We start from the raw sequence: 22,321 nt of genomic DNA, 5'->3' as shown, positions 1-22,321 counted from the left end.
ATAAAATATCAAATAACAAAAAAAGAATGGAGAGACAACCAAAACCTTTTCTCATTGTTTCTATAAGTCCTTGGTGTGGCACAGCGCTGAGGACTTTTGGTGTCAAAGTTCATCTGAGTTGGAAGATAATGAATGACTAAAGTTCATTCTTAAGACGGAGGTTCAGGACAATCATTGGTCAGGAATCAGGCTTGTCATCAGTATAAAGGGCGGGATTACTCAAGCATCGGAGTCTTGGTTTCAATTATGGCGTATTTTATTTATGCATCCAAATTTAAAGTACAAAGATTCAAAAATGTAGCAAAAACTTTGGTTCACATAATTCTATGAACCCAATAAAGGTCAAGATCTTGTAGGAGAAATCAAATGAATATCCTGCAGAAGCTCAAGCTGCCATTCTTTAATCACCTGTACAAGTTAAATAATGTTATTTCTTTCACATTTTCAGTCAACATTGGAGCCGCAGTAGAATGTCTAAAGAGGATGCAAAGCCCTGCTCTAAACTATAACATAAATCCTCATTAAATACATGGAAATTTGAAGCTGCCCTGTGGTAAAATTTAAAAAACTTCAGGGTATAAATATTTTCCCAGAAAACTTTAAATCACATTATAACTTAAAAGCAGTAAACAGGTATAAAAAAAACAACTGTAAATCAGAAGTGCATCAAAAACAATCAAATATAATTTCTGTTTAAATATTATTGTCAAATAATTCAGGAATAGCACACACAAAGCTAACAGAAAAAAAAAGAGTACAGCCTCTGTAAGAAATAAAACACACATGGTGGCAGAAAAAGGCCACCGATCATTCCCAGGGCAGACAGCTGTAAGTTTAGATGACCTCCACATATATTTGGGCATATCAGACCCACTCTGATTTTCCTGGCAGTGTTTGGTTGTCATCGTCTTCCTCCTCTCTTCCCTTAGCGTACAGGTCTGCCAGTCTGCCGAAGCGTGGCCCCCACTCATTCAAACTCTGAAAATCCTGATCCTCGTCCGAATCTGAAGACTGAATGGAGCTGAGAGAATCCGCCTCGGAGCCTCCACCCTCATAGTCGAACACGAGAAGAGAGTCATAGGGAGGAGCTGCAGGGTCTCTGTTTGCCACTTGCAGGTTCTGGACAAAGCATAACAATGACAGATATAGATTCAGGATGCATTGAATGTTTTCGGGAACTATGAAGCAATTCTAATGTGCTGTATTTCGATCTTTTGATGTCTCACATGTTCAATAAAGTTGCAAACTTCCTCGTTGGCTTGGATTTGCAGACGGTACCCTGGTTGAGCCTGGACAGTGGGAAACACGTCTGTGCTGAAGACTTCAGGTCGGTTGTCCAGCCCTCTGTGCAACTGGGACAAATCATAGTCCTGCAAAAAAAAAAACAGGATTGCAACTTTCGTTGCTTCACATTGGGACACAAACTGCTCTTCGTAAGTCTTACACTTAGATTAATCTGTTCTAATATAAGATTTTTTTAATGCAGAAGTCAGCTGAAATATTTAATTGCGGATAGTTAAGTAAGAATGAGCCATTCCAAACACTGTAAGTAAAAGTGGAAATACTTTTGTCACACACAGATGAAAAAAATGACAACCTGTGAGGTATTATAATTCACGGATGTCAGAGTTAAAGGAGGTTGTATGCACATGTTTGGCACACTTTAGATTGAATGTATAAAATATAATTAGAACACCATTTCCCGTTCCTTCTATCAACAATTGTGCACTACTTTGTGTCAGCCTTTCACATCAATTTTAACTAAAGTACATTTAGGTTTGTGGATGTAAGATGACAAAATGGGGGCAAAGTTCAATGGGTGCGAATACTTTAACAAGGTCCTTTATGTATCTCAAAACATTTTGTCAACTTAAAGGCAAATGTGCACTGTTCCGCTGCCTCTCCGCCTACCCTGTCGTCTTCACCTCCTCCCTCCTCGCTGTAGCAGATGACGTCATCACGGGTCAGATCTTCCAGGAGAGGGGCCTCCTTTCCTGCCCTCCTCCTTCTGCTGACCAGCAGCAACAGGAGCAGCAGGAGTAGCACTGCAATCGAATGCAAAGTAAGTCACAAAAGACAAAACAGATGAAGTTATTTTAAGGATAAGATGGCCACCTACACAGAAGGCCAAAAATAGATCCCAGTAGGGGGGTTGCAAAAGAAGGGATGCTTTCACTCCTCAGCAAGCAGACATCTACTCCCCCTTTACAGTGGCACACCTCTACGGTCAGCGTACTGTCTTTGTAGAGACCCCCAACATCATAAATCCTCATGGTAACATTATAGTTCCCAGGAGATAGGTTTTGTTTGGGGTAAAGAGCTGCCACATTGCCTAGGAGGAGGAAACAAAATATAAACTTTACAACACTTTAGTTTTGGATCACTAGTTAGCTGTCTGAAAACAGAGTTTATCCACATAACACTTCATCAGCATCTCAGCCACTTTACTAGTAGAATTGGTTTTGAGAATCCAGTTCTTCTTGTGTCCTCCTATAAGCTCCACGGTAAATGGCCCAGCATGACCCGGTCCATCCAGATCCACTATGTCCAGGAGTGCAGGAAAAGGGTCAGAGTTGCACAGAGTGGCAGTTGTCTGCCTGACCACCGGAAGATGGTCATTCACATCCAACAAACTCACAACCAGAGTACCGGTTCCTGTAGCTGGAATTAGATCTGTAGGAGTTAAGAAAGTTGTTTTCAATTTGTTCAGCAGAATTAACAAAGTGATGGTTCAGTAAAAACAATAAAAGCTTTAATTTACCGTCATCATAAGCCAAAACTAAGACGGTATATTTGTTATCCCTGACGTATTGCGACTCTCGGTCCATGCTGCTCACAACTTTAACTGATCTGGTGCTGTGGTTGGTGCTCAGCCACTGGGCGCTGTCATTGTAGAGTTTGTATCTGAAATCAAGACAAACAGCTTGATTACTAAACGTATATAAAAATTTCCATTTCAAAAAGAGACCAAATATTTATGTAGGAAAAAGTGTGCAGCTTTTTCCATTTAAGACTTAAACAGGACTGAATTTTTACAATAAAAAAAAAAAGCCTGAGAATATTTTTTGTCTTAATTGTAGTTTATTAATATTAACATTATTTAACATTATTATTTAAAGTAGTAAAGTAATTTATTATAAGGTATGCCTTTTCACCAGTCATTTACTTTTCAAGCTACTTTTACTGTATATTCATCATATAGTTCTGCTAGTTCAAGAGCTTATTTGGAATATGCATCATGTCTATTTGATTAAAAACAATAATTTCCCTTTTTTTAGTTCCGTTTTTGAAAGTACTTTATAGCTTTACAATAAAAATACGGAACACCTTTACAAAAAATACAAACATTTTATAACACCATTGGTAAAACATGAACCAACTTTCCCAAATATTAACGCATACATTAAAATAACTGTACAATAAACCTTTGTAGTTGCTTCATGTCAAAGAACAAAACTAAACAAACCCCTCCTGAAAACTAAAGCGTTATTTTCTGATGTCACTGTTTGACTGGCTAAATGATGTAATCTGATTGGGCTTTTAGTTTTTATTCATTCCAGTTTCATTCCAAAACATTAGGGTGATGGGACAGAGGTCTTCCAGGCCCACCAAATGTAAGTTGTCAAAAAGCAGTAGAAACATGCAACATGCTGTTCACAGAGTTCAATCAAATGTTGAAGACACTCATAGGCAAGCGGTGTGTGTTTTGATTACTTTACGCGCTGTGCTCTGGCTCTGTCCGGGTCCCTTGCTTTGAGGTGAACCACAGGCGTGCCGACTCTCACGTCCTCTGAGAGGGTTACATGAACCTCGGCTGGGCTGAAAACAGGAGGCTCGTTTCTGTCAATGACTTTTATTGTGACTGTGGCCGTAGAGGTGGACACGGGGATGGAAAACGGCGCCTCGTTTGTCACCACCACCAAGAGTTTGTACTCAGACAAGCTCTCAAAATCCAGCTCCTTGGAAAAGAAGGAGAAAAGAAAAGTAAACATGATGCTTATGTGACTTGTGAATAAAACTTTAAGGGTAATTTCCTGAACCTTGGCTGTTGTGATTATTCCCTCCATCTTATTTGAACCAACAGTGACATTAAAGGCTCCACCTTTGTTGCCTTTGATGATGGAGTATTTGGTGTTTGAATTTGGAGATCCTGGCTCGTCCATGTCAGTGACTTTGAGTCTTGCTACCTCGACTCCTATCTCGTTCTCATGGACTGTTGTGGACATCTTGGACAGAGCAAGAAACACTCCTCAGTGAGTTCAAAAGTTAAACTTTAAGCACATTTTTAATTTCACCATATTACAGAGGACGTTTTGCAACTTACAGATGTGTCAGTGAAATCTGGAGCATTGTCGTTGCTGTCAGTAACGGTAATGATAGCAGTGCAGGTTGTGGTATACCCTTCCCCTTCCATATCAGCAGCAGTAATGATCACTTTGTATTCTGGGTGAGTCTAGAAGGACAAAATACGCAAGAAAGTTGTGGGGGAAATAAAAGATATAATAATGCTCACACAGAAAGCCTCATTACCTCTCTATCCAATCCCTGTTCCTTCAGACTGATCAGTCCACTCACTGCGTTTATGGCAAACATCCCGTCTGTGGGCATTCGATACCTAACTATACCGTTGTCCGTATTTGGATCGTCCTTATCTGAAGCTGTTACGCTCAAGATGGATTTACCTGTTGAAGAAATCAAGTTACGTCTCCGAACTGAAATGAATATTTAGGTACTGCTAGCTTGCTGTACTGACTCCTCACCAACTTCGGCACTTTCGCTCACTGTGCCTGTGAAAACTTTCTGAGTGAATTCTGGTTTGTTGTCATTCTGGTCAATGATGTTGATGATGATCTCAATGGGCTGCTCTGCGTTCTTTGACTCTTTCAGGGCATAAGCCCACAGCTGTAACAGAAACATCCAGAAGGATTTCATCTGCTCGACCCCATCAGTCTCGTATTAGGAATGACAAGAAAAAGAAGAAATGTTTAAATGTGGCTTACAGTGTAACTGGCTTGTTCCTCCCTGTCCAGTGCCTTGGTCACATACATCGCACCAGAACGGCCATCGAGAGTAAAAATACCTTCAGGGGGCTGATCCGCACCTGGGCCACTGATCCTGTAGGTTATGGCTTCTGTTTCAGCTTTACTTGACTTGAGCTTTGGGAAAAAAAAGCAAAACAAAAAAAAAACCAAAATAAAATCACAACTAAAACATGGAAATACACTCCTGATTAAAATCTTAAGACCAGTCAAAACATTGCAAGAATTTGCATTTTACACTATTGGATCTTAAGAAGGTTCTAAGTAGAGCTTCACAATGTTAAAAGAAGAAATCAGCGTAAGAGACAAAAACTTTTGAGCAGGGAATTAATTGAAAACTGCATTTACACTCAAACATGATTTTTTCAGCTGATCAAAAGTTTAAGACTATAGTTTTTTAAAGCCAAAAGCTGTGCAAAAATCTGGATTCCACGTCATTTTCTGTCAAGTCTTTACACTGTCAAGACCCCCTAGTCTTGACAGTGCAAAATGCAAATTCTTGAAGTTTTTTAACTGGCCTTAAGATTTTGATCAGGAGTGTATTTTGAAGAGGAATATTTCAGAGCACATGTATTGACAGCAGTAAATTTCTCAAACAAAAACTCACTCACCATCACCAGAAATTTGGGAAATGGTTTCTGGTCATTTTCTGGAAAATTGATTTGTGGAATAACCCAGCCCCTCTTCACTCTCCTCAGACCATCAGCCAGTGGATGCTCTGGCAGCTGCAGAACGGTGGCGGCATCATCCTGTTGGAATGACGACACCATGCTGCGTTACAGGCATGATTCTCGCTCATTAAGTGATGAAAACGTTGTTTTAAATGTACCTCATGTTTGCTTTCATTTGGACTGTTTGCATTATTGTGAATTTTCCCCAAGAACCTCAGTTGTGTCCATGCTGGATCTAGAGATACCAAACACTGTGGAGCAAACATTAAGTATTTTTTAGCCGGCAGTTTTATGTGCCATTACTACACGGCAGTAATGCTCAATTTAGGGTCAGATATGGGTGGGAAGAAATATAACAGCTATAAACTGTGTCCACAATACATCTGTACTTGGTGACTCATCTTTGCTTTACTTTCCTCTCAGCGATGTGGTTATCATTGTTGCCTGTGCACCACGCTTTTCCTTCCACCAGACTTTCTGTTAACAGACTTTAATAAGGTACTCTGTAAACAGCCAGCAAATCTACCAATGGCCTTTTGTCACTTAAACTTCCTTGTGGAGGGTGTTGGCCGCTCAACTGTTAGGTCAGCCGTCTTTCCCATGATTGTGGAGATCAAAATATGACTATGACATAAATTTATGTAATAAAAATTCATAACGTTCAAATATTCTGAAAGTTTTGGGTGTTTGTTAGTCTACCCCTGTGGTAAGGAATCAATAATATACAATGCATTTCCCTTTTTTAAATTAATAATTGAAATAAAATAAACTCTGACTATGTTATAACTCACTGATATATTCTATGCATTCATATTACATTAGTTTGTATTTCTCTGCTCTGTTTGCTCTGTCACATCTGACCCTGACTTGACGTTGCAATAACTTCTTCTCCCTTAAATTGTTTCGTTCATTACTATGTCATTGTGTGTTTTCCATGAAGTCTGACTATTTAGAGCATTCATCTGCAAATAAAATATGACATCTAATTGATTTCACTTTAGTTTAAAAAAATTATTAAATCATTTGATAACAAATTTTGCAACATATAAATATATTAATGCAACTTAAGTGATTTTTGAAACCTAAATGACAGGAACATACGACCTAAATCACAGAAAAAAGCTATTCATTTTATGAAAAAAATTACATAATAGCAAAAACAAAAACCAATTAGCTTTGAAGTTTTAAATTTTAATTTTAAATCGTCTTATTCTCAGAATGTACTGGGATAAGCTAGAAATATAAGACAGATCCAGATCGATCACTGCAGATGTTTCCGCTTCATCTCCAAACTCACCTAAATATTCTAACCTACAAGACAATAATATTTAATAGTAAGACAAATATTAAGTTAAGCTTATTCACCTTAAAACTGTGAGGCTCCAGGTAAACACAGCAATTACACACAAATGGAGAAAATATGGAACAACGATGAAATAAATAAATAACAAAAGAAAGAGGGAAACAAAAAAATCATTTAAAATGTTATGGTAATAAAAAGCAAACAATGGGAGTAATATAAACCGCTTTTTCATGGCAATACATTTATATATACCTAATAGTTTATCGAGGAAGGGTATAATATATATATTGTTTTACATAGTAGATTTGCACATTTTAAATATAATCCCTTTTGTTTAGAAAAGACAGGTTTCAAAACAACTAAACTAAATGTGAATTGCTCACCTTGAGTTGCCAGAAGATGAGAGTCACTATCAAAATCCTCCTGATTCCAGTCATGTCCTTCATTTCTGACACCCAGCGGATCTGTCCTGTCGCTGGATCCTCTCTCACTGTCCCCACTGCTTTGTGTGTCAAGTTTGCAACCTTTACCAAAGTTCCTCTAGTATTAGCACTTCCTCTAGCAATGAACTTTCTTCTCCACCACACTACCGTGCTCTTACTGTGAAATCAAACCGATGACCCTAACCCTGTGTTTACTGTTTAACACCAGTAATGCTGAGTTTCCGTATGACTTCATCAAGGGGGGAGACGGTTAAAAACAGAAACCAACAATGAAAGCCGGCTCAGCCAAACATAGAGGTGTGCTTATGGAGGCAAGACTTTCCACTTAATTTTTTTTCCAAAATGTATTATCTTTCTCTAATATTTTATAAAAAAATAAAAAAATATATATATGTAAAATCCTCTAAAGTGTTTTAGTGATAGAGGTAAACTAAATTGATATTTTCCACTTGGGATTTGTTTGCAAAACAATCAAACTTGTCTGGATGAACTTTCGTCACTGAGGACAAACAGTCGTGTTTACAAAACAGCGAAGGATCGGATTTGGCTCCCATGTTCCCCAGCTCTTAAACAACGTTCACAGTTTATTGTGAAAACTTTGAAAACTCTGCTGTTGATATGCTGAGATATCAGAGAATTGAACTGTTCTAAATTATAAACATCGAAACAAAACGTTTCTGCAAAAAAGAAATGATGTTTTTTGGTTTTCATTTATGTATTTATTTATAAAATAATATATATATATTTTTTTTTCCCATTATGGAACAGATAATTTAAAAACATCAACAGTTGATTAAATCAACATGATACTCTTCATAGAAATTTTACGGTAAACTTCTTAGCCTCACATTAACACAAAGTAAACGGAAAAAAAAGGCAAAGATGGATTGTCTGTGCAAGACACCAACAGGAATACTGACAAAGGTAAAAGTGCTGACATGAAACATTCTCTCCCAAAGGAAAACTGGGATTATATGTCTGAAATTTTAAAGGTAATCAACAGTGATTCATGTAAAATAATATCTGGACAGAATATGACATTGAAAAACAACCATTTCACTTCATCTCATCTGTAAAATAGCTCACGTAACACCGGCCATGACAAAATACTGACTGTACGTAACCAAGCGTAGCTCTGTGGTACGACTCACTGAGTCTGCTAACTGTGGCGGGGTCTAGCCAGGTCGTAGTTCAAATACACCACAGTAACTGTGATATCGTCCCTGTACATTCTGGCCAGGTCCTCCGGCAGAGCGAGCATTGAGGCCAGCCTCTCCTGGGACAGCTCCCCATACTCTCCAGTTCCAAGAGCGTGTCGGATCAGATGAGTGGCGGCGTTTTTATCCAGAGCCGGAGAGGCGCGAGCTCGCCGCTTCAGCAAGAGTTCGTGCATCTGACCCAGCTTCAGCTTCCGCTCCGAAGGAGAAACTGGAGCCTAAATGAGCGGAGATTAAAAAGTCAAAAAGACATGACAAGATAGTTAGGACATGATAAATATGAATTGACTTGCTGTAAACAGTGCTATTTTCAGTCTGGCAACCTTTTAAAGGGATGGTATTATGTATTTTCCAGGCACATTGTGCCATCTTATAATTCAAATCCATAACATATTATCTTCAGTCGTTAAAAGAAAAATGCATTTGAGATTGGCCTCCTGCCTCTTTAAGAAGCTCCTACTCTGACACTCTGCCATCAGTTCAACATCACAACAATGCTTTCCGTCCTTTGTGAGAGCAAACATTTAGACACCCCCGAACGGTTGCCATGGGAGATTCAAAAATTCATCAAACACGCATGAAGAGATCATATCAGCACTCCAGGTATGGTTTGGATGAGGGAGTAACGTTTCTGTACTGTTCTTTCTCAGTTGTTAAATTTAAATGTTTGGGATCAACAAAGAAATGTTAATATTCCTCAAAGATAACCGGAGTAAATACAAAATCTGTTTCCATTGATTTAATGAAAAAAGCTGTGTAAAGCTACCTGCACCTGTTTTAAAAGAATAGATAGAATCTACCTTTTAGCTTAATCGTTTGTGCCACCCTTGGCAAAATCAGCACATTGTCCAAACACACATGGGCAGTATATAGTATTTAGGGGGTTTCCCTGAACAAACCTGTAAATGAATTCCACTCAGGTGTTCTCCAACTAGCCGCACTGCCTCCTCGCTTGAGAATTCGTCCCACAACCCGTCGGTGCCGAGGATCAGGAAGCGGTCCTGGGGTCTCAGCTTGTGATAGGTTATCTCCGGTGTCACTTCCAGGTACGGCGGTGTTAAATAGTTAGGCGGAGTGTACTGATACAAGTTCAGAGAGTCGAGATCCACTCCAGCTTCAAGGCTGGCTAAAATGCTCTGCTGCAGCTCGACGCTCCACTTGAATCTCACATCACCGAAGGCGCGTAGAGGCATGAGAACCTGAAAATGAGACAGAGAGAGAGAGAAAAAAAACCTAACTTATTTCATGAATCAGATTTTCTTTGTTTATAGCATTGAGGCACCAACTCACCCCCAGCAGTCTCTCTTCTGTGACCACTGTGTCTCTCTCTGAAGGTGGATGCTGTGCTCTGATACGCTCCAGCTCATCTTGGTTCTGTGAGTTGTGGTCTTTGGAAAGAGGGACAGCACTCCATGAACCGTCACTGTTCTGCACCCCTAAAACTGCGCGGCAGTCTCCTGCATTTGCCACGTGGATCCCATCGGTTCCAACGTGAGCCACACAGGCAGTGCATCCAGCAAACGCCACCTGGAAAGGAAAGTCAGAGATGGGGAATGTACGTGTCTCTAGAACTCCCGTTTAAGGCTGCCTGATATCTGTGGATGTAAAACCACTAGAGTACTGACTGATTCCCATCAATGGGAACCTCAAAACATAGGCCCAAACACATCATGAAGAACTCAATTGAGAGGAGGAATGGCTGACTGACATTTTTCCTTGTGTATTATTCAGACTGCGTTAGCTCTAAAGCGAAAAAGACTTGTGTGTAGTTACCTGGATGGCTGTACTTTTCATAAGGTCACTGGGAAGTGGGACTTGAGCCTCCAAAGAGATGTCGGCATCAAGACGTCTAAAGGCACAACTCAGGGCCTCCTGAGGACTAGACAAAAATATTACAAAAATATCATTAAAAATATTAATATTGTCCTCAATGTTACCATTGAGGACAAAAATATTACCTCAATGAATCAATGGCTTGATTCATTGATATTCTCTCAATGAAGTTTCTTGTCAATGCATTCTAAAGGTTTATGTAAAAATTTTGTGACATAATAGATAAAAGTGTTTCATTAAAAGTTGCATATTCATGCCATCCAATTCAAGTTCAAAATTACACCAGTAATATTGTAACTCTAGTAATCCTAAAATATCTGACTTGTCATAACACAGAGAAACACTCAGATCCGGAACCAAGTTTCAAAAAAGGCAACAAATATTTCACAAAAAAAAACAAACAAACAGGCACACATCAGAAAAAAGCCATTTTCAAGAAAATGCAAACTGGTTAAAATAAAAAAAAAAAACATGCAGAGGTAATATGGAAAAAGATCAAGGACCTATGATAATTCCAATAATAATATAAATAACCTGTCAGCTGGCTGAACAAAGAATCAAATAGTTTTCCTTAATTATAAGAAAGACAACTTCATCTGCTTGGAAGAGTCAAAAAAGTTAGTAAACATTAAAGATAACATTAATATAACTAAAAATTAGATCACATAGTTTTTTTTAGTAGCAGAAATATTTGGTTCTTTTCTGAAATAAAAGCAATAAGATCATGTTATACACTTGTGTTTGAAACTGTAGTATTTTCACAGAGTTTCATACCTAGCATGTCAGAACTACAAACATGTTAACCTACCTCATGCCTTCTTCATGCTCCTCATTGTCCAGTAACTCTTGCCAGAAGACTCTAAGATGTCTTATGTACAGGGGGGCGGATTCGCGATAGTTAAAATCTGAATGATGTTTATACCATTGTAAGATGGGTGGGACAGGCCTGCCAAGTTCCATGCACTTATCAAGCTCTTCCAGGGTTTGCTTTGGCATCATTGCCACTGCTATATAGTACAGCAGCCGCTCGCTTACGGCCTGAGCACATGCCCAGCCCCCGTGGCCGTCAAACACTCCAAACAGCATGCCCTTTGACTGGGGATTACACACACACAAAATGTTGCATTTTAAAAATTGGGGAAAAAAATTAAAACATAAAAAGTAGATGCATACCTGTAAGCATGTGGCTGCACTACGACGATCCTCATTAGGAGTATTTGCAGGTAAATGGTTGCTGTTGAACTTTCTCACAGCGCTGAGTGCCCTCCCATCAAACTCAGGCACATTCACAGTCTGAAACCAAAAGGCACCTTCGTGATTAAAATCTCAGTCAATCTGCAGACATATAAATAAATCAGATTAGTATTTACGAAACTGCCTATTCCAAAAAAAAATTGTGCTCACGTGCACATTAAAAACATATTAAACATGTTTTCAATGGTATGATGTAATATTACGCTCTTAAATGCCATGTTTACATAAGATGGAAGCATAATATCCTTGTAATTAAGAGGAATAAAGATTTGAAGATATCTGTATGTATGTAATTATAATGCATTTCACTTAATGAATTAACTTACTGAAAAAAAATAGTTTTCTTAATAATATTCATATTTATTGAATGTGATTCAGTAAAAATGTGAAATAAATAATAGATTAGACACCAACTTCTCAGCATTATTCAGCTGTAGGGCAAAATGCCTATTTTTATTTTATTTTTTTACAGTATTTACTCAGTGCGAAAAAAAAAAAAATCCTTCCACTAACTGGAAAGCAAAAGAAAATGTGTTTTGGGAGCAAATTACATTTTTTCCCATTACATGCTAATGACAACCCTCAAATAATGCTACCCAGGGTGGAGAGCCATATTAACCAAATAAAAAATTGCCACTGTTCCTTGTCTATCTGTGGAACCAGCTGAGCTACAGCATGTTTTGCTCCTAAATATTATTGTTATTCAGTGTGATTTCTCTTACCTGTTCATTGCTTCTTAGGATGCTATTAATCTGCACTAGGCTCTGCTGAAAGTCTAAATCCTCTCGTGTTGAGAAATGACAGCAACTTCGAGTCCAGACTCCAGATTCCTCCCCAGTGCAGAAACTTTGGTCTGATCGAGACGGACTCCAGGATGAAAAGGGACAGTTGAGGGCTGTCTGAAAGGAAACAATAACATAAGGCTACAAGTTTGGCGTCATAAACACAAAATACAAGAATTTTGATAGAATGTGCATATGAACAGTACAGTCAGACCAAGATACAAACTTGGAATGGGACTTTGCGATAAACCTTCAGCTTGTAGCTAAAAGCTCGATGGAGAATCCTGGAGTACACACGTCCATACATCGCTACAGACACGGAGCTGGCGCTATGAGGTGCAACTTCTTCAAATTATTCCGCTTTAAATCTGAGCAGAAAAGACAAACAAGTCACTATGTGCATGCATAGTTGTAACTTAAGTTATACATCAGATTTCTCTGTTGTCATTTAACACATGGGTTAGTCAGCTTGAAAGCTGCACGTCAGCTAACCAAAGGCTCACCTAATGACACGACCTTTGATTGTTATTACGTTTGACACACATTGTTGAGATTTGACGGTTTTACAGCTATTAGCATGCTAGCTCTTCCTCACTCTGCTAACGTTTGGTAATTTCCGACACAGCACTACCCAAGAATCCATTCTTAAAGAGGCTACACACGAGCACATGTATGTAGCTTAAGAAATGTGTCAAATCCCGTGTAAGCAAAACTTACATGGTTGCGTACAAACTTTGTTACGAATGAAGCAAAGTCCGTTCACATGCAGCAAAACACCAAATATGACAAGGGGGACGTCCAGCAACGTGTGACGTAAGGATCTGACGATCACCTATTCAGATGGTCAGAAAACTGTTGCTAGCGCCTCACATCCTAGTTACATCCACTTTTATGTGTTCTCCAATAACTTTCATTATTTATTTATTTGAAGTGGTTTATTTGTTTGTAAGGAATGGGCTTACAATGTCCGGTTTAGGCATAATTTTCAGGTTTTGTAGCGCAAACCAACGACAAGAGTAGTGGGGCGGGTGTTCCTCCGGGGTTTCCACGGTAACGCAGAGTTACGCTCACGAGCCTAAAAGAGCAGTTGACAACTCCCGCGAAAACGTAATAGCAAAATATGTTCTTCACAGTTTGTGAAGTAACAACTAGAAAGTAGTTGCAGTTTTAGACAGACAATGCGATCATATTGAGAAACAGTGGGCTTTTACTGTAAGGAAATTGTTGTCTTAATGTTTTAGTTTAACTTTATAAATTACGTTACCGTTGTCAGGCTAACGCTAATCCCAAATGTAGCATGTTGGTGTAAACGTTTTTCTTTTAGTCCAGGGGTTGGTAGTACCCTACGAAATCATAATATTTAGAAAACCAGGTATAAGAAATTTCTCTGAAGAAGAGTGAAATGGATAGGGCAGGCAGTTGCAGGAACAACCGTAACAGTAAGTGATGCAAATGCTAAATGATTACTGTATGTTTTTGAACACATTTTAATTCAGTTATAATATGGATTTACTTAGCTGACTTTATTTTTATTCCTTTAATTTCAGCAACAAAGACAGATCTCAGTTTGCTGCTTGAGTGTGTGAAGTTTCAGATGAAATGTCCAGATTCACAGAAGCAAGCACTTCTTACCATTCACTCCATATGTGAAAAGAGAGGTAACAATGAAACCAGAGCTTTTAGACTGTTCAAAAATATGAAGCATAAAGGCATAAATATTTTTGAATTGAATTACTAAAACAAAATTCATTTTGGTGACATTCTAGAACAGCACAGAATGTACCTCTTAAACAATGCTGCAATTTCTGCTTCAGAAGGTTGTCAACATATTACACTTGTTCACAATCTAATGTTAACTCTAATTATAAGTGTATAAATTATAAGTGTGAAAAGAAATTAAGTGTGGCTCCGTATGGCATTTATCCACTGTCTGTTTTACCCGATGTTTTCTTCCTTTCAGAGGATAATGTGGATCTGCTGAGAGAACTAGGTGGTGTGTCATTTTTGTATAATCTGTCCAAATCCAGTAATGTTCATTCAGATGTTAAGGAAACTGCTCTCTTTACCCTTGGCACACTAGCTGAGGCTAATGGTGGGTACACTTGTCTCAGAGTTATTACATCCATCCATCCATCCATCCATCCATCCATCCACCCACCCACCCACATATTCTTGCAGGGTACAGAAACATTTTTAAAAATGTAAATTACATGTGTTTTATAATTTATTATCTCATAAAGATGTCTAAAATTAAAATATACTAATGTCTTTGTTCAGATTATAGGCTAAGTTAAGTTGTCCTGTGTGCACTGTAATTTCATATAAAATTAAATTGTTGACAATGTCATATATATGTTTTGTTTGGTAGTGTATTGCAAGAATTCACTGTGCAGAAAGGACATATTCATCGACATTGCTGGACATTTGCAAGAAGACAGCCCACTGAATAAGAAGAGGGTGTCTGTCTATTTGCTGTTTGTTCTGGTTGCACACAACAGTAAGATCATACCTCTTTAACTGAAACAATAAATAAAACGAGTAAACAACAGGATGATTGCTTTATATGACATAACATATTTTTCTGACAAGTTTTAACTTGGTTTGTTTGACAAGTATTTGCCTTTGTGGTTTTTCAGAATTGGGGCAAACTTTAGCACAAACCACAGGCTGCCTGGAAATTCTGATGGACCTTTTCAGGTACTGTGTTGTGCCATTGATGTGTAGATACATTTTTGTTTTGAAGAATACGCTCCTCTGACCTTTGTTTTTTTCTTCTTTTTTTTTTTGTAGGAGCACTTTCCCCTTCTCAACAGTAGATAATCTGAGAACTGTCAGCCAAAACTACCAACTCTGGACATCTGTGTCTAGTGCGCTGTGTGGCTCCGTCAACAATCCCCAGAATGGTAATATCATCTGTCTTTGTCCCATGTAGTGATGAAACTGTTTTAAAAACATTTTCACCTCTGTTAGGTATTTATTTTTACTGTTTGACTGAAATCAAATAAATCTGATAGTGATGAAAATGAAAATGGAAATGAAACAGGTGCAGTAACCTGGCAGCACAAGTGTGGATGGATCTGTTGAAGGATAATTTGAGCCAATTCGGTCTTCATAGGTGCAAACCTGCTTTCAGTCATCGTGAAATATACTTTGGTACTGCGAAGACTATTATGAGTAATTTGAGAAAATATTCCTGTAACCAGTTTGGAAACTATGGTTTAGCCACAAGATGATTGAACAAATTTTGAGAAAATACAACTTGAACAGCTGAACTTCACTTCAGTTACATCAGATTTACAATAATTTATAGCAGAAGAATCAATTGGACACTTAACAAATCATTAGTTTAAGGGCATGGGGGGTTATGCAACCAGTTTTTTTTACAGTTTTTATATTTGTCATAGATAGATTTGTGTGTTTTTTAGGCTAATAATACGGTATGTGCATGCGTCACACTAAAAGTTGAAAATGTTGGGAAATCAGTGGTTAATTTTCTTTACTTCTCAAAAATTTGGTATTTTAACAATGGGATGCAGACTTTTTATATCCTCTGTACCGTTACTTTAATACCGATTCTTTTCCCGTGCTGGTAAAATCCTTCAAACCCTCCACGAGACACAAGATCAGCTGTATTCCACCATGCCTTTGTTTTGTTTGCAGAGGAAGGTCAGCGCATTTGTGTTGCAGCCTTTCCCATCGTGAAAACATGGCTTCAGCAGATTTCTGTGCCCTCTACTGAAACCTTTCAGCCCATATGCTCCTTTATCGCCATGACAGTTTCCAACAACTGTGAGGAAACAAAACACAATGATTTCTGCTTCAAACACTGTTTGACATTTCCTAATGCCATTTAATAATTTGTAGTATTCATAATGTTTCACCTTTTACAGCTTATGTACAGGAGAGTTTTGCTGCCTGTGGAGGTTTGGAAACCCTTACTCTGGCACTGCTTCGTGTTGTGTCTGCTGCAGGAACCAGCTTGCTGTCTCGTCAGCTGTCAGTTGTTATAGTCAAGACCTTGTCAGCTTGCATCACTGATAACCGTGAGTCCTGTTTTTAATAATGTTCAGATTACGTTTGGCAGTTTCATTTCAACAAAACCTCTCCTATACGGTTTTCATTCCAGTCTCTTTTTTGTTTTCATTTTAGCCCATCTGGCAGCAGGTTTGGCGCAGTACGGTCTAGTCTACCACCTTTTCTTTCTACTGACCAGCTCACACTTTGATCCTGATGACAGGCTCTCAGTTCTACTTGCCATTGGGGAGTGCACCGAAGCCTCAGGTGAGACTGCTCAGTAATGATGCAGAATTTGCTCTCAATACTTCTGTCATTTGGTTGAAATCCTCTCAATTGGCATGTTTTTGCAACTTTGTGTCTATGTTGTATTTGCAGAGGAGCACCAGTCTCAGCTGGTGGATTGTGGAGGCTTGCCGATTATGATAACTTTTCTCACAGAGGACTCAAGTGAGGACGTTAGGAAAGCAGCGACTTTCATACTGCAGACTTGCAAAAAGGCCAGTAAGTGTAATTTATTTAATATTTCATTCCACCTAATAAAAAAATATTTGGGGACTTTATGATTTAGTTTTGTTGGATGCCACACCTCTCAACTTCAAGTATATCTGCAAGTATAATGGGGTTTTTTTGACACAAGGGAAGGTCCAATATACTGTTATCAAAAGTGGTTATAATGATATGCCTAATTGGAATAAGATTCCTTTAGATTCTTTGTAGGTTCACACTGTGGTCTTGGCAATATTTAATGTGTTACCAGTGTTACTATTTCACATGGTTCACTTTAAACGTATTTATTTCTCTCTAAAATGTGTAACTACTAAAAGTTATATTTTAATTAATAATACCAAGGTTTTAAAGTGACTTATTTTGTCTGTTGGCAAAGTGTTGAGCTTGGGAGTGCATGGTCTGATGGAAAAGCAAGCTGAAAATGAGGAACCTCCTTTAAACATAGAAGAGTTTAAGAATTCAGCCAGAGAAATTATACGCAGGATTGAACTGTTAGAGAAAACACAGCTGAAGGTTAGTTGCATACACACACACACACACACACATGCAATGCAGTTGTAAAATTATGGTCCATAGTGACTAATACTTACTTGTTGGGTTTTTTTTTAGGAGATTGGAGAGGAGCAAGAAGACATTCTTTGTCCAAATTCAGTTGAACTTCAGCCATTTAAGCCCCCACCTTTACGTCTACCAGCCCAGAAACTGGAAGCCAATAAAACTACCAGCATACTGAGGCCCATACACAAGAGCAGTGGCGACAACAGCAGCCTCCAACTTGTCAAAAGCATGGCTGAAGTAAAGAAAGTCACTTCTAGGTTGATTCCTCCAGGAGAAGAAACCAAAAGGAGTGGAGGAGATGTGATGCGTTCTGTGAAAAGCGGAGGACGAATCGGGATGTCTTCTGACGTTTGGTCATCAGAGGGAGGCAGTGAGCCACATATGGAAAACAAGTCAGTAGAGTCCACAGAAGTTACAAATCATAGGGGAAGAAAAGCTCTTTAATAACATCCTTTTCCTTTTTATTTTTGCTTAGTTCCTTGTTTAGTCATCCCTTGTCAGTGTGGCTGACAAAACCAAAAGGGATTAGGTGCTGTTATGGTGAGAGACAGAGTCATGCGATAACTTCTAAATACTTTATTGTCAGTTATTGTTGGATGCAGCTTCTATCAAGATTTTAAGTATTCGTTTTGTTTTAGAGTCACAGGGCAGTAACTTAAACGGGATGCGGAAGATTCCACCAGAGGAACACTCTGTCTCTAATGGTCGGTGTGCAGGTGGGGAAAAATATAAGGATCTTTCTTTAATTTGTTGCCTTTTTTTTTATTATTATTATTTTTGCATGGATACACTAGAAGAAATCCTCTGTGTATCAGTGCAACCTAATTGTTTCACCGTTAACATTGTTGTACACAAATAATACATTTTTGATATAACTGTCATTTTTTAGGCTGTGTGTTAACTTTTGAAGAAGTGACAAGCCGCTCTTTTGCGTCGGTTCAAAGCTCCTGTGTGAACAGCTGCGACATGCACAGAGTCCTCCAGGAGGCAACGGAGCGATTCAGAATGCATCGCTTTAACTTTGGCGTCAGGCGAGAACAAAAGAGCGTCACAAAAGAGCATTCTGACACCAACTCTGCCAGGGTTTCAACAACAAAGTTACACAGAAGCTGTGAAAACATGGGTGGTAGGAGGCTTTACAGTTGTAAACTTTCTTGCAAAATTTTAGTCCCTCAAAAAACATCCATCAAGCACATTAATATGTTGGAAGTAGTAAAAACTTGTTTGCCTTCTCCTTGTTTTTGTTTCTTCTGATTCATTCTGTGACTACGCCTTGAATCTTCTGAGTCATAATTTAGACATCACAATGTGCTAATTTTGTAAACTATTTCATTCCTGACAGCTGGGATTGATACGAGTTCTCTGCAGCAACACTCTTGGAGAAAACATAATGGTAAGAAAAAAAAAAAAAGTCATATTCACATGAAGTAATTTGTTCAGTGATTATCTCAGATGATTTCATTATGCTTCGAAGCAGCTGCCTTTTATTGTTGGATGAAAAGAATATGTCTAATGTATGAAACTTATTTAATCCTTTATTTAATTTTTTTTTTCATAGGTGTCACTTTGACTCCCCGGTACAAAACAACCAGACAAGGCGCATTTCCCTCTAAGAGAAGGATTGGTATGTGTTATTAGTATATTTTTTTAATGTTGATGCACTCATGACATTTTTTTTTTTGCCATATTCACCAACTATGACTCCATCCTTCCTCTGAGGTCCAAGCTTGACTCCCCTAAAAAGGCCACATCCACGTGAAGCCAACTATCAAACATCCGATTCTGGTATTTACATTTTCCGACTTTGCGTGTGAATGTTGTGATTGAGAGACGGCGTTGGGAGCTGTCCTCTGCAGTGTACTCTTGGCAGCAGACGATCCAGAGAGCAGAAGGAATGCTGAGCTGTCGCCAGCATTCTCACTGTTCGGGGCAGAGCTGGTTCAGAGCTGTGTTAAGCTGTTCCACAGTGTCTGTGCTATAAAATTACTACTACACTATAATGATATCTTGTAATGCTTTAGGCCAATGGAAAATACTTTAACTATTAGGATATGGTGTGTCTGTACTGTCAAAAAGGCTTTATTCATTGTTTATCTTTTTACTTTCTGGCCCCTTATTCTCATCTGAGGCATTTTTTTAGGCCATATGCTTGTGTACTGTTGAAAGGGGATTCTGTTGTGCTTTATTATTTCTTTCATGCTCTAAGCCAAATGTATTTTCCAGCACACTCTAAAAGTAGCAAAGTCCACTTTTTCAGCGTACTCTGACATTTTTCTGCATTCTGAACTCCCCTTTATGTTTTCCATCTAGTTTGGCTTCTCACTTTTTCTTTTTTTTCCCCTGACATCAAAAAATAGACTTTTGTTTCTAGAACAGCTGTTCTAGTTATAATATTATGTCACTCTGATGGGTCTCTATGCACAAATCCTTATGCATGGATCCTGTAAGCAGAATGTTTGGGTAAACATTACCTGTATTTAAACTGAAACCTTTTCATGTTTCAAACACAGAGAGAAGAGGAAGAAATAGCAGTGAGCATTATGCTATTAAGGATCAGTCAAAGATAAGCACAGACCACTCTTCTTCTGTAAGAGCTTTTTAGAAAAAGGGTTTATGGGCTTTCTCTGTCTCAACAAATTGCCATTACAATACTAAACTCTTTATCTAGAGTAAAAACAGGAATCAGCTCAAAATACTTTACATATTTTCTTAAATTTAAGTGTCTTAAACTTGAATTAAACTGAGTAGGAACCATCAGTCATGCTGTTCCCAGAACAAGTACAGCTATCAGAAGCCATCTGAAAAAGACAAATTACAGTTGCTTGTTGGTAGGATTGTGGGATAAAACATTAAATCATGCTGAATGTCCATGTTTGTAGACTGCCTCATAATTCTCAGGCTCCTTTGACAGAATGGGAAAGTTGCTGGCAGTGTCCAGCATTATGCGAAATCAGTTCATATCTCATTTGGCAGATCAGAATTACTTTCTCCCATTTGCAGATGAATAAAAGAAAAACTGTTTACATGTGGTGTTCCACAAGGCTACACTGTGTCCTCAATTTCGGGTTTCTTAAACTCTGTTTGACTGTAAACAACTTTAAATTACTTTTTGCATGAATGATGCTGTACATTTGTTATTTGTTTGCCTTTCAGTTAATTTCTTATTGTTGCTTTAACCTTTCCTTCTGTTTATTTTTTGTTTTTTTCTTAAAATACCGGTAGAGAAGAAAAAGACAGGACTTCAGTGGTGAGGAGGTCCATCATTTGCTCTCTGGAGTAAGGAAATACGGCTACTCCTGGAACTTCATCTTGTGGTCGTATCCTTTCCAACCTGGACGCACCAATGTTGATCTGGCCAAAAAATACAGGAGGCTGATGAGACAACAAAAATCATAAAGTGATGTTTAGATTGCATAAAATCTTTGTCAGATCTTCTTATTTTACCTTCTACACTATAGAACGGTATTATTCTGTGTAATCTTACTCCTGCGACCGCAGGCCTCGCCCAGTCGGAATGTTCCTGTAAAGATTAGTTGATTTAATTGATCTATTCATTCATTCTTTAGAAATTATACTTATTTTACGATAATTTATATAGTAATATATTCTGAATAGTACTGTAATATATTGTACCATTAGGATTTATTTTGGTTTCATTACTTTGCATACAATTTTAAATCTTCAAGAAAATCTTCTTCACAAGAATATGTTCTATAAATATTGCCTATCTTTGAAAGTGTATGTTCTGCTAATTTTGAAACGTTATTTATGGGTTTTTTTCAGCTTACTTGTAAATGCTAGATATTTGCTTTTTTTTTAAATGTTATTTAAGAACAAATCTTGAACCTGTTTGAGGTATTTGTGAGGATCTCTCAGATGAGGCAGTTAGATTTACAACCTTTGAGTGAGTTTACACTCGGCACATTGTGGCAATAAAAAGTTCTGTTCCAACACTAACTCTCAACTTTTTGCCTCAAAAATCTGTCTGACTTCTTAATCTTTAACTTTTTATCCCGGAAATTCATAAATAATTGATGCCAGCTTAAAGCTTGTCACGTCTGGAAATTCTAATAACTTAAGCAATAACTGCGTGTAAAATCATTTTGGGAGGAGGACAAGAACATTGCAAAGTTAAACTATTTTTCTCCTATTTCTGATGCAAGACTTTAGAAATGATCTAATAGTTCCTTCGTACACGGCCTCACGGAAGCAAATACCAGGTCCTGTTTTCTTTATGCCCGTGCTTTGGCCATCGCAGTCCGCAGAGACAGGAAATCAACAAGGGGAGAGGGGACCGTAAGCGCAGCACTTTTGTTTATTGAGACGAAAGCCTCTGGTATGACAGGAATCACAAATACTGCAAATCGTGCTGCTTATCTATTTTGTATGTGCATCAAGAAGCTGCTCAGTCTGCAAACTCTATCCTTCACTAAAGCCGAGCTGGACTGAGATCACTGTCTAAAGTATGCCTCTCCCACTCTGTGGGGACTCATCAGTATGTTAAAACTAGCATTTACCCATTTTCCCTGTCTCATGGCGGAGATTGTCAAAAGTACCCATTTGTGGTACTTTTGACAATCTCCATGATACTCGTTAACTTTGCGACTTGAAGCCCTTGTACTCTCATCCTTGCATGACTGTACAGTCTTTGTGGTTAAAGAAAAAGTGAAGGCTAAAACTTCTTTATTCCTTGTTTT

General features: G+C 38.2%; 3 protein-coding genes across 11 annotated transcripts; 1 reads left to right on the top strand and 2 right to left on the bottom strand.

Annotated features, from left to right (window-relative positions):
• Positions 1 to 223: 223 nt before the first annotated feature.
• On the bottom strand, positions 224 to 8,171 carry LOC106956294 (B-cadherin). Of its 3 annotated transcripts, none has more exons than XM_015047052.1 (15): positions 7,397 to 8,171; positions 5,869 to 5,961; positions 5,651 to 5,788; positions 5,001 to 5,156; positions 4,761 to 4,902; positions 4,531 to 4,682; positions 4,325 to 4,453; positions 4,041 to 4,226; positions 3,715 to 3,959; positions 2,762 to 2,904; positions 2,449 to 2,673; positions 2,120 to 2,332; positions 1,912 to 2,045; positions 1,227 to 1,370; positions 224 to 1,119 (listed from the first exon to the last, which is right to left on the bottom strand). In XM_015047052.1, the coding sequence occupies exons 1-15, from the start codon at positions 7,457 to 7,459 to the stop codon at positions 865 to 867; spliced, it is 2,418 nt and encodes an 805-aa protein (XP_014902538.1). In that variant the 5' UTR covers positions 7,460 to 8,171; the 3' UTR covers positions 224 to 864. The 3 variants fall into 3 exon arrangements, with proteins under 3 accessions (XP_014902538.1, XP_014902540.1, XP_014902539.1); XM_015047054.1 differs by having other exon boundaries at positions 5,924 to 5,961; XM_015047053.1 differs by lacking the exon at positions 5,869 to 5,961.
• On the top strand, positions 6,147 to 21,586 carry terb1 (telomere repeat binding bouquet formation protein 1). 4 transcript variants are annotated; one of them, XM_015047057.1, is made up of 21 exons: positions 6,147 to 6,156; positions 13,760 to 13,981; positions 14,090 to 14,200; positions 14,503 to 14,634; positions 14,911 to 15,039; positions 15,179 to 15,239; positions 15,333 to 15,445; positions 16,203 to 16,331; positions 16,433 to 16,585; positions 16,692 to 16,823; positions 16,935 to 17,060; positions 17,443 to 17,579; positions 17,676 to 18,016; positions 18,100 to 18,164; positions 18,263 to 18,340; positions 18,514 to 18,750; positions 18,967 to 19,017; positions 19,183 to 19,248; positions 19,344 to 19,409; positions 20,135 to 20,211; positions 20,847 to 21,586. In XM_015047057.1, exons 2-21 carry the CDS (start codon positions 13,945 to 13,947, stop codon positions 21,018 to 21,020), a joined length of 2,415 nt encoding a protein of 804 aa, XP_014902543.1. In that variant the 5' UTR covers positions 6,147 to 6,156; positions 13,760 to 13,944; the 3' UTR covers positions 21,021 to 21,586. The 4 variants fall into 4 exon arrangements, with proteins under 4 accessions (XP_014902543.1, XP_014902544.1, XP_014902541.1 ...); XM_015047058.1 differs by lacking the exon at positions 6,147 to 6,156 and having other exon boundaries at positions 13,503 to 13,981; positions 14,093 to 14,200; XM_015047055.1 differs by lacking the exon at positions 6,147 to 6,156 and having other exon boundaries at positions 13,503 to 13,981.
• Positions 8,201 to 13,360, bottom strand: pdp2 (putative pyruvate dehydrogenase phosphatase isoenzyme 2). 4 transcript variants are annotated; one of them, XM_015047063.1, is made up of 9 exons: positions 13,260 to 13,360; positions 12,793 to 12,910; positions 12,483 to 12,659; positions 11,680 to 11,799; positions 11,315 to 11,601; positions 10,447 to 10,552; positions 9,964 to 10,200; positions 9,573 to 9,872; positions 8,201 to 8,891 (listed from the first exon to the last, which is right to left on the bottom strand). In XM_015047063.1, exons 2-9 carry the CDS (start codon positions 12,847 to 12,849, stop codon positions 8,616 to 8,618), a joined length of 1,560 nt encoding a protein of 519 aa, XP_014902549.1. In that variant the 5' UTR covers positions 12,850 to 12,910; positions 13,260 to 13,360; the 3' UTR covers positions 8,201 to 8,615. The 4 variants fall into 4 exon arrangements, with proteins under 4 accessions (XP_014902549.1, XP_014902546.1, XP_014902548.1 ...); XM_015047060.1 differs by having other exon boundaries at positions 8,211 to 8,891; positions 12,757 to 12,910; XM_015047062.1 differs by having other exon boundaries at positions 8,211 to 8,891; positions 12,769 to 12,910; positions 13,260 to 13,359.
• Positions 21,587 to 22,321: the final 735 nt, after the last annotated feature.

Source organism: Poecilia latipinna, unplaced genomic scaffold (genome assembly GCF_001443285.1).
Source record: "Poecilia latipinna isolate Pla-1442-1.1 unplaced genomic scaffold, P_latipinna-1.0 Scaffold805, whole genome shotgun sequence".
Taxonomy (NCBI): Eukaryota; Metazoa; Chordata; class Actinopteri; order Cyprinodontiformes; family Poeciliidae; genus Poecilia; species Poecilia latipinna.
This window is presented reverse-complemented; position numbering and strand designations above follow the sequence as displayed.